General features: G+C 41.9%; 1 protein-coding gene across 2 annotated transcripts in view; it reads left to right on the top strand.

The window, feature by feature from the left end:
• KCNIP4 (potassium voltage-gated channel interacting protein 4) overlaps positions 1-12,146 on the top strand; it is a 976,654-nt gene that overhangs the window by 629,073 nt on the left and 335,435 nt on the right. For both annotated transcript variants that reach the window (XM_073574668.1, XM_073574667.1), the window contains exon 2: positions 6,980-7,104. In XM_073574668.1, the coding sequence (XP_073430769.1) occupies positions 6,980-7,104 (125 nt within the window). The remainder of the gene's footprint in view (positions 1-6,979; positions 7,105-12,146) is intronic.

Raw genomic sequence — 12,146 nt, 5'->3', positions numbered from 1 at the left:
GAGTGTGACCTGAGCGTAAGTACGAACTGTGGTAAGTGTGTGACTTGAAATTCAGTGAAGAGGTATTTGGAAAACCTATAACAAATACCTGTGTGAGTTGCTGAATTGTAAGTTGCTGAGTGCTTTCTACCTGTTCAATTTTTGGGGGGCTTAGGGGGCTTGTTTAACCTATATTTTCTCTCTTCAGGGTTAATCTCTTCTTTTACTATCTGTGTTTTTAAGGGTAAACTATATTGCATTTAAATCTTGAGGTGTAACTATATTCACAAGGGGTTAATTAAGGGTGGGTGTTCATACAGTAATTAAGGGTTTATAAGGGGCAGCTGGTTGGGGCTCAACTCCTTTTGGAAGTGCATTGAGCAGCAAGGTGGTGTGCTGGTGAAAGGGGGAAAAAAAAAAAAAACTCTTTTAAATCTTCTTCCTGAGCGAGTGTGAACGAGCCGAGTGTGACCTGAGCGTAAGTGCGAACTGTGGTAAGTGTGTGACTTGAAATTCAGTGACTTTAGATTCAGGTAGTTTCCAAGGGAGGTCTTACTGAATTGCTGTTATATTAATACTTTTTTTTTTTTTTTTTTTAATTATTTTTGCTTATCTTATTGTCTGGTGCAATCCCCATTAGGATGTGCTCCACTATTGCCAATGCCATCCAGTGCACGTCTTGCCGGATGTATGAAATCCTTGAACAGCCGGTCGAGGGTGCATACTGCTGTGCGAGATGTGAGCACGTTGTGCATTTGGAAGCCCAGATACTGGATCTAAATGTGCAGCTGGCAACACTGAGATCCATAGACAATATGGAAAGGAGTCTTCTGCTCACTGAGCAGACGCTCAATGGGATAGATGGGGGGGGGATGCTAGGTTGGAGCTGCAGGACAATGAAGCAGCTAGCTGGGTGACAGTTAGAAGGCGGGGTAGAGGGAAGAGCACCAGGGAGGCTAGTCCTGATCTGGCACACCCCAATAAGTTTGCAAAGTTGGCAGATGAGGGGAGTGTTAGTGCAGGAGTAGCACTGCTGCAGCAAGGCATGTCCTCTGAAAGCCGGAGGAGTGTCTTCTCCAGTAAGGGGGGAAATAGGAGAGCAGGGCAGGCCAGACAGGTTCTGGTAGTGGGAGACTCAATTATTAGGGGAACAGATAGGGCAATCTGTCACAAAGACAGGGATCGTCGAACGGTGTGCTGCCTACCTGGCGCTCGAGTCCGACACATCGCTGATCGGGTTGACAGATTACTGGGAGGGGCTGGTGAGGATCCAGCGGTCATGGTGCACATTGGCACAAATGACAAAGTTAGAGGTAGGTGGAAGGTCCTTAAAGATGATTTCAGGGAATTAGGCTGTAAGCTTAAAGCAAGGACCTCCAAGGTGGTATTTTCGGAAATACTTCCTGTACCACGTGCCACGCTAGAGAGGCAACGGGAGATTAGGGAGGTTAATAAGTGGCTCAGGAATTAGTGTAGGAAGGAGGGGTTTGGGTTCCTGCAGAACTGGGCCGACTTCTCAGTTGGCTACAGGTTCTACGCTAGGGACGGGCTGCACCTCAATGGGGAGGGTGCAGCTGTGCTGGGGGAGAAAATGGCTAGAAGGTTGGAGGAGTGTTTAAACTAGGGACGGGGGGAGGGTATTCCTTTTATAGGAGGGGAAGACAGTGCAGATAGAGACCTGGGCACAAATAATGACATTGGGGGTGGGGGTGGCATGGGGGGTGGGGTTAGAACAGTTAATAATTTAAGAAAGAATAGAGGTACAGAGAGATACATAAAGTGCATGTATACTAATGCCAGAAGTCTCGCCAACAAAATGGAGGAATTGGAGTTAATGTTGTTGGAACATAATTATGACATGGTGGGGATATCTGAGACATGGCTGGATGAGAGCCATGACTGGGCAGTTAATTTACAGGGCAATAGTCTGTTCAGAAATGACCGTACAAATAAGCGAGGGGGAGGCGTGTGTTTATATGTAAAATCATCCTTAAAACCCATCCTTCGTGATAATATATATGAATCTAATGAAAATGTAGAGTCCCTGTGGGTAGAGATAAGGGGAGGGGGGAAAAATAATAAATTACTGATAGGGGTTTGTTATAAATCTCCAAAAATAATGGAAGCTACAGAGAATATCCTCATAAAGCAAATAGATGAAGCAGCGACTCAAGGAGAAGTCATTATTATGGGGGACTTCAACTACCCTGAAATACATTGGGGAACCGAAACCTGCAGTTCCAGCAAAGGTAATAGGTTTTTGACTACTATGAGAGACCATTACCTTTCACAACTGGTTCAGGACCCAACAAGAGGGGGGGCACTGCTAGACCTAATATTATCCAACAGGCCAGACCGCATATCAAATGTAAGGGTTGGGGGTCACTTGGGTAATAGTGATCACAAAATAATAAGTTTTCATGTATCCTTTAATAAGATGTGTAGTAGAGGGGTTACAAGGACACTAAACTTCAGGAAGGCAAATTTCCAACGGATGAGAGATGATCTTGGTGCAATTAACTGGGACGATATCCTGAGACATAAAAATACACAAAGAAAATGGGAGACATTTATTAGCATCCTGAATAGGACCTGTGCACAATATATACCGTATGGGAATAAACATGCTAGAACTAGGAGGAAACCACTCTGGCTAAATAGAGCTGTAAGGGGCGCAATAAGAGATAAAAATAAAGCATTTAGAGAATTAAAGCAAGTAGGTAGTGACGAGGCATTAAATAAATACAGAAGATTAAATAAATTCTGTAAAAAGCAAATCAAGACAGCAAAGATTGAGACAGAGAGACTCATTGCCAGAGAAAGTAAAAATAATCCCAAAATATTCTTTAACTACATAAATAGTAAGAAGCTAAAAAATGATAGTGTTGGTCCCCTTAAAAATAGTCTGGGTGAAATGGTGGATGAGGATGAGGAAAAAGCCAATATGCTAAATGACTTTTTTTCAACAGTATTTACACAAGAAAATCCCATGATGGATAACATGATCAGGGATAAAAATTCTCCATTAAATGTCACCTGCTTAACCCAGCAGGAAGTACGGCGGCGTCTACAAATCACTAAAATTGACAAATCCCCGGGCCCGGATGGGATACACCCCCGAGTACTGCAGGAATTAAGCACAGTCATTGATAGACCACTATTTTTAATCTTTAAAGATTCCATAATAACAGGGTCTGTACCACAGGACTGGCGTATAGCAAATGTGGTGCCAATATTCAAAATGGGGACAAAAACTGGACTTGGAAATTATAGGCCTGTAAGTTTAACCTCAACTGTGGGTAAAATCCTGGAGGGTTTTCTAAGAGATACTATACTGGAGTATCTGGAGAAGAATAACCTTATGACCCAATATCAACATGGGTTTACAAGAGACCGTTCCTGTCAGACTAATCTGATAAGCTTTTATGAAGAGGTAAGTTCCGGACTGGACCAAGGGAATGCAGTGGACGTGGTGTACATGGACTTTTCAAAAGCTTTTGATACGGTGCCACACAAAAGGTTGATACATAAAATGAGAACAATGGGGATAGGGGAAAATATGTGTAGGTGGGTTAAGAGCTGGCTCAGGGATAGAAAACAAAGGGTGGTTATTAATGGAGCACACTCGGACTGGGTCACGGTTAGCAATGGGGTACCACAGGGGTCAGTTTTGGGCCCGCTTCTTTTTAACATATTTATTAATGACCTTGTAGGGGGCATAGAGAGTAGAATTTCAATATTTGCAGATGACACTAAACTCTGCAGGGTAATTAATACAGAGGAGGACAATTTTATATTACAGGAGGATTTATGTAAACTAGAAGCTTGGGCTGATAAATGGCAAATGAGCTTTAATGGGGATAAATGTAAGGTCATGCACTTGGGTAGAACGAACAAGTTGTATAATTATGTGCTTAATTGTAAAACACTGGGCAAAACAGTCACTGAAAAAGACCTGGGTGTATGGGTGGACGACAAACTCACATTTAGTGGCCAGAGTCAAGCAGCTGCTGCAAAGGCAAATAAAATAATGGGATGCATTAAAAGAGGCATAGATGCTCATGAGGAGAACATAATTTTACCTCTATATAAGTCACTAGTGCGACCACACTTAGAATACTGTGTACAGTTCTGGTCTCCGGTGTATAAGAAAGACATAGCTGAACTGGAGCGGGTGCAGAGAAGAGCGACCAAGGTTATTAGGGAACTAGGGGGTCTGCAATACCAAGACAGGTTATTACACTTGAGGTTATTTAGTTTGGAGAATCGAAGGCTTAGGGGTGATCTTATTACAATGTATAAATATATGTGGGGACAATACAAAGACCTTTCTAATGATCTTTTTACTCTTAGACCTGTGACGGGGACAAGGGGGCATCCTCTACGTCTGGAGGAAAGAAGGTTTAAGCATAATCACAGACACGGATTCTTTACTGTAAGAGCAGTGAGACTATGGAACTCTCTGCCGTATGATGTTGTAATGAGTGATTCACTACTAAAATTTAAGAAGGGACTGGATGCCTTTCTTGAAAAGTATAATATTACAGGGTATATACACTAGTCTCCTTAATATTGCGTTGATCCAGGGAGCTAGTCTGATTGCCGTATGTGGAGTTGGGAAGGAATTTTTTTCCCCAATGTGAAGCTTACTGTTGCCACATGGGGTTTTTTTGCCTTCCTCTGGATCAACATGTTAGGGCAAGTTAGGATAGGATATGGGTTGAACTAGATGGACTTAAAGTCTCCCTTCAACCTTAATTACTATGTCACTATGTTAATTACTATGTTACCTTCATCCAGGATCCAGGAACTCTTTAATAGCTAGAGGAAGCGACTAGAGGCTGTTATTTTTGCAAAAGGAGGATCTACGAAATATTAATGTCACTTTTAAGTTGAGGTGCCCATACTTTTGCACCGGTCAAATTTTGTTTAAATGCAGATTGCACATTTCCAGTTATTAGACATATGAAACTGAAATAACTGTTGCAAAAACCAAAATTGTTATAAAGAAAAAAGGTTAACATTAATAGGGGTGCCCAAACTTTAACATATGACTGTAATTACTCCTAAAGATTTGAAGAACCAACTCTGATCTGCAAAAATTGACAAGAATAAGATTTGCGTTGATGTTTTCTCAGACTGAAGACGTACAGATATGTAAAAAAAAAGATGTTTAAATAGCCCAATAGGCTTGTACAGGGTTGTCCATTTTTAAAACAGAGAAAATGAGGAAGAAGCGAAAAAAGTTGTCAGAACCAGGAGCAGAGCTCGGATGGATATTTATCAGTTTTGCAGGCCAGCTAGGTGTAGGACTCACGTTCTGCAGTATCAAAATTGTATTACGGTACATTTTTCATTAGGATTAATTAGAAAGTTGATTAATTTTGCATTTTTCATTTAAGCAAATGAAAAATAAATACATTAGTGCAAAGGTGTCCTTAGCCTTTAAGTATAAGGTATACGGTTTTGTGCTTGCATTATGTGCAGATTTTGGCGGCACCAACACTACCTATCATTTATATCCGAGAGAATGTAAAAAAAATTGGAATATAAAACATTCAAAACATACAGTGGTCAGCATAAATGAGTACACCCCCTTTGAAAAGTAATATTTTAACTAATATCTCGATGAACACCAAAACATATTCATCATTTGGACAAGACTGGGTTTCTTAGAAAATTTTTTTATCCTTATCATGAAAGTAAGGTTAATTCTATAACTTTCACTACAAAATCTTGTTTTACTCAAATTAGTTGATTAAAAAAGGAATACACCCCTCATCAATTGCTATGTCTAGCATTTTGTGTGACCTCCATGATTTTTAAGAACAGCACACCAAGTCTTCCAGGCATGTAATGAGAAAGATGACAACATATTCCTACATCTGTCTTTTACCATATTTCAGGAACGATCTCTCTTAGAGCCTGGATGCTGGGCGGAGAGTGATGTCCAACTTGTCTCTTCAGAATTCCCCAGTTGTTTGATAGTGTTCAGATCAGGAGACATACTTGGCCACTGAATCACTTGCACCCAGTTCTTTGGCACAAATATAGCAGTGGCCTTAGATGTGTGTTTTAAACCATTGGTTTGTTGGAAAAGTGCACATGTAACCAGGGTATGGAGTGATGGCAGCATTTTATCTTTTTATATAGAGAGGTACATCTGTGAATTCATGATGCTATTTAATGAAATGTAGCTCCCTGACACCAGGAGCATTCCTACCACCACCATGTCTCACTGTAGGCACTAAGGAAATATCTTTGCACTCCTCACCTTTTTGACACCATACAATTTTGAAGCCATCAGTTCCTACATCTTTAGCTACCTGCAGTTAACTTCCATGTTGGTCTTCTTCAACGCTTCTTTTCAGAAGACTTTTCTTTTTAGATGTTGACTACCATGGACTACCATGGTCTTTTGACATTTCTCTTCCTTACGGTGCCATTGCTGACAGCATGAAATGGTAAGGGTTTTCATATTATAGTCAATTGTCTGCTGGACAGTTACTTAAAGTATAATTATACTTCCGCTGGCTGAATTCTTGTTAATTAGAATTTTGTAGTCTAAACTTTAGCTTGGCTCCTAAGGCTTTCATTGGGATGTACTCATTCTTGCAACTTGATCTTAAATGAATTTGTTAGGAACATTCTTTTTTTTTCTGGTTTGCAAACAATGGCCCATATTTGTGAAAGTATTTTGTATTATGGTATCCCATGGAAACTGTTGCTTTTGAAAGAAAACTAAAGGTTTTCTGACAAATCTGTTGGGGTGTACAATCATTTATGCTGAGCACTGTATAACAATGTAATTTAATAATGGGAAGAACTTTGAACATTAAATAAATGAAGGGTAAGATCAGTGTCAGATAGTTATAAGCAAGGACAACCACTGCGACCAAACAACATGGGACATGATTACGCTGAGTTCTTCGGTGTTCTGTGCGCTATTCTCTGACTTGAATGAATTCTGTTTTAACTTGTGTTTTGAATTCTACTACAGACAATGTTGAAGATGAATTGGAAATGGCCACCGTTCGGCATCGCCCTGAGGCTCTTGAGCTGCTTGAGGCACAGACAAAGTTCACAAAGAAGGAGCTGCAGATTCTCTACAGAGGATTCAAGAACGTGAGCTTTCTAATTTTATTTAATTTTAATGATTGAGCAGCTATAAATGAGGGTTATAAAGACCAATAAGATTACGCAATAAAGATATTTTATAACTGTTTAAATATAATTGTGCATTGAGCCAGCATATTGACACAAGTCAGAACCATTTCCAGAGATCTTACAAATAGTGTCTATTAGCGTTGAGCAAAAAGATTCGTGCTGTCCTTGTTTGGCATGCATCTCAGTCCTCTGTGGAAGAGATCTTCACTTCTGCAACTAGCATCCTCAGTTTGGCATCCTAGATGCATCTGGCTTTAAATGGCCCTGGAAAATCATGACATCACTTGAGGCCTAGATGTTGCAGGGGCTAGTATATATTCCAGAGGTACCTGGGATGATGGGCTGAGAAAGTCAGCCACACAATTAAGTCGGCAGGAGACTGAGATTGCTCAAGAATCCAAGAGTATCCATTAGCTATAGTCAGTCTCCACACACCCAGCCTGAATGACTGCTGAGGCTTGTACTGAGCAGTGTGAGATGTCAGCAGCAGGGAGGAGCTGTCAATCACACAAGGTAGGCGGAGATTGAGTTTATCTAATGAAAACACTTGGACCCAGGATCTTTCTCAATTACTAGCTGAACTCTTGAGTTATACAGCTGTCACTCATCTGACCTAAATTTTCAAAGTAAGCACATCTGCCTCCTCAGATACAAGAGATCTATGCAATAATTTCACCAGTCTGTATTATAAAATCTGGTGACAGATCTGCTTTAGTATTTCAATATTAGTGTGACATAAAAAGGAAAGTCATACTTGCCTACCCGCAGGATGAGTTTTTGGCATGATGGCAATTGCACTACGCTCAGTGCGCCAACAAATATTTGATGCACCTATTCCATAAATCTTTCCATGCCCCACTATCCACCCTTGAATATGCATTTGGACATCAGGGCATTTGATGATGAAGCATGCACATGCAATCTTCTGGATAAGCAGCTGAGAGGTTTTTAGTAGCACCCAGGAAATTTGCTTACTCTTTTTTTATTTGGAGCCTCCGGGATGGCCCAGGTTTATGGGAAAAAATTGTTTAGTAATATGAACAATACCCTGCTTAACAGCTATTATATGGTTGTCCATCATCTCATGTCTTGTTAACAGATGGTATTCTGTTGAAGGCCTAATTGCAATTAAAGAGTTTTTCTGATATTATGTAATTGGTAAAATTAGTTAGACAGCATGAAAATAAGCAAGATTGCAATTAACTTTCTGCTGTCATTCATTAGCTGTGAAAGCTTTTATCTTACATAGTGTACTACATGTTTTCTAGGTGATTTACCACCAGAGTCTGGTTCAGTATGCACACTATACATTTCAGAAAAGGAGTTAACTCTTGAGATACCAACCACCTTTTTCCAGCCCATTGATTTCTATAGAGCACCTAGCTACTCACCTCCATTTACCTCCAAGCTCCTAACCTGCTGTTATCAGTCCTGCATAATCCCAAATCCCCACCATCAGCATTTTGAAGAGCAGTACTCCTAATCACTGTTCAAAGGCCTCATTATCTCTATATGCAAATATAGTGATACAAGTGTACATTTCAAAACTAGCACTGACAGACCGTAAATGGGTCACAGTAGCATAAGCTCACATGTAGAATAAAACTACTGAACCAGAACTGGTACAGGAAAAATTTATCTTTGTACCGTGTTAGCCAGAACATGGAAAAATATTAAAATTTGAGAATCCTCAGTGGTTGATACCGTGTTTTCAGTTAGCTGTTAAAAGGTAACAAATAGCAAGCTTTTGAGATTACTCAGGTACTATGCCTGATGAAGAGAACTGAGCATTCTTGAAAGCTTCCTATTTGTTATCATCTTTTCACGCTGGTGGACACAGACAGACTCCTGTGCAAGAACTATAGACGGGCCCCTTTTGTTGTACAATAGCTCATCATAATGCACAATTCCCTCTCTCATGGAGCTTGAACTGGGCCCCTTTACCTCTTGGGCCCCTGTTCGGCTGCACAGATTGCACCAATTATATGTCCGCTCTTGTTTTTTCAGTTAGTCATTAAAGGTATCAACCACTAAAGACACTGAACCAAAACTGTCCCCAGCACCACCCCAGCAATAAATAAGGCTAAGTTCACATGTCCATTTCAAACTAATCCAGTGGCAATCAGTTTTCATTTATCTCAGCAGAACAAAGCAAGTTGTACAGACACTATTTTTTTGTCCAGCTAAAAAAAAGGGGGTGCACTGGCTCTTGTATGCATCGACCATATCCTCTCCTTGCAGCAGCTACACCACCAGCAGCATCACGGACATGTCCCCTATTTGATGCTCTCCTCATGCTTTGCACCCCAAAAAAATGCAAAGTATTACGTGGCCTTTTTGCAGAGTACACCCACACAGGCTGTTTTGCACAGTACACCAACACAGGCTGTTTTGTACAGTACACCCACAGGGAATGTTTTGCAGAGTACACCCACAGAAGCTGTTTTTCAGAGTCCCACCATAGAGGCTGTTTGGCAGAGTACACTCTACAAGGTTTTTATGGCAGAGCACATCCACAGAGGTAGTTTTGCAGAGCACACCTACAGAGACAGGTGCAGAGTACCTCCCGCAGAGACGGGTGCAGAGTACCTCCCACAGAGATGGGTGCAGAGTACCTCCCAAGAGACGGGTGCAGAGTACCTCCCGCAGAGGTGGGTGCAGAGTAACTTCCGCAGAGATGGGTGCAGAGTAACTTCCGCAGAGTTGGGTGCAGAGTAGCTCTCTCAAAGACAGGTGCAGAGTACCCCGCAGAGGTTGTTTTGCAGAGTACACTCACACAGGCTGTTTTTCAGAGTACACCCACAGAGGCTGTTTTGTAAAGTGCACCCACAGAACCTAACACTGTCCCTCACTCAAGCTGCGTCCTGTCCCTACGCGAGTCAGAGCAGAATGGCGGTGCCACCTGTTATCCGTCGGCTGTACAAGCCATGTCACATGGTGCACCAGCCAATCACAGACATACCCATAGTCAGCATAGTTGTGATGGCTGTGGAAATTCCCACTACCAAAAAGGTTGTTGATTGGCTTTGATGCAGCCTTTCAACAGGCTTTACTGAGCTTTCAAACGCTGAACACTAAAATGTACTTCCGGGAGAAGTCCGTGTTCGGAGTTCAGCATCGGAAACTATGTGTGCAGTTCGAACCCCAGCTCTTCAGTTTGGGTTTGGGTTTGGGTTTCCCGTCTACAAATGGTTCAATACATGTGACCATAGACTACGTGAAAGAAACTAGAGAGCTGTGTGCTGCTGAAGACACAAACATTGAAACTCACCTTCCTCAAGCTCTCCAGTGAGAGCAGTCGGATCAGAATGTTAATCTAAGAACCTCATGTTCAGTTATATATATTTTTGCCTAGCTGCATTAGATCAATGTATGATTTTTGGAGGTGCTGTCCACGCTCTTTTTTTGGTGTATTGCGTGTATTTTCCCCTTTCTTGGACCAGCACTCCTCCTATTTGGCACACGTGATTTTAAATTAGCAGGAGACTGCCAGGAAAAGGGTCCAGCCTATTTTTGCTTTCACTGGAGAGCTTGAGAAAGGGGAGTTTCAATGCTCCTTTCATTTAGAGTTGGTGCTGTGTGGCGGCCATTATTGCTGTGGTTTTGTGCTGGTGGGGCGGTGTGCACTGGAGTCATGCGCACTCAGTCTTGTAGCATGAGCGCTGTGAGGCACCGGTCCGCCCGACTTGCTGGTGCATTGTTGCTGCGGCGGTGGTCAGTGCGCGGCTCCACTCCGTTAGGGCAATAGGGACCCACTAAGAGGTTTCCCGTTGCGTGGCAGAGGGCTTCATACAGTCTGATCAGAATGTTACATATAACTGAACATGAAGTTCTTAGTTTATTTTTGCCTAGCGGCATTAGATCAATGTATGATTTTTGGAGGTGCTGTCCATGCTCTTTTTTTGGTGTATAATTGAAACACATGACCATTTCTGTATTTTTCACCAACTCCAGATTTTCACTTACAAATACTGATGTAAAATACTGAACAAATTCTGAACGTGTGAACGTGGCCTTAATTTAAGATCAATGCTCACAGATTGCCACTATTTACTCGTTTATAAAAATGATAATGGATTACTTTACACCACGGATATATATTTAAATATAACATATTTTATTTATTTCGGAGCTCTCCTGTGACTTATAAGTAGATCCAGTCCGAGTATACACCGGATATCACATCTACTGTCTTAGACTGATATATGCAGGATAAGCATCCTGTTCTCCCCAGTGACACCCTCTCTTCCAGCATCCCGCCTAGTTCTAGTAACATCTGTTATTGGAACCTGCATCAGAGCGCACACTTCTCGCCAGCATCTGTGATGTTTGCTTATTACCCATGTAATCACTGAGTAGAACTCGTTAATGGCCTTGTTTCCTGAAAAGTAAATGACTTCCCCCAGGAGTCATACTAGGTAAGACAGCACGGTGCGTGCAGCTGCTTAGGAGCTCAACGTCCCTAATTGGGTAAAAACTGACGGCCTCAAAATTTTCTTGACAGATAACATTTGATGATCAGGAGCAGGTGTGCTGACCTCTGCTTGGTACCAAAATTATAGTTAGGTCTGTATGGCTCCTCTACTGCCTTATTGCCATCTTCAGCCCTACCACTCATTTATCCCCAAGCCCATTGACTCTGTCAGCCTCACGAATTTCCTGTCTACTTCAGCAATGCACCCAGGATCCACTACCTTCCATCTAACCATGTCCATCTTCCACTGTATGCCAGAGGACACAATGTGCCTGGTCACCCATATGCCAGACCTTGGGCTCTGGACATGACAGGAGCGTCTGCTCGGGATTACAGTATAACTTCCCACTGCCTCGACCGATTGGTACATTTTGGCCCTAGCAACACATTGTACTTGAACTTGACACTGCAATTCCCTGACTGAGTAATTACCAGGAACTGTCAGCTTTTCAATAGCTCTAGTCCCCTCCCACCGTGGGCTCCTCCTAAACATTAACTGTATCTTTTGCCTGTAATTTGAGCTATA

Source organism: Dendrobates tinctorius, unplaced genomic scaffold (assembly GCF_039654945.1).
Source record: "Dendrobates tinctorius isolate UK_male_01 unplaced genomic scaffold, ASM3965494v1 ptg000039l, whole genome shotgun sequence".
NCBI lineage: Eukaryota > Metazoa > Chordata > Amphibia > Anura > Dendrobatidae > Dendrobates > Dendrobates tinctorius.
Note: the sequence above shows the minus strand (reverse complement) of the source record. Positions and strands in the feature narration are given on the sequence as shown.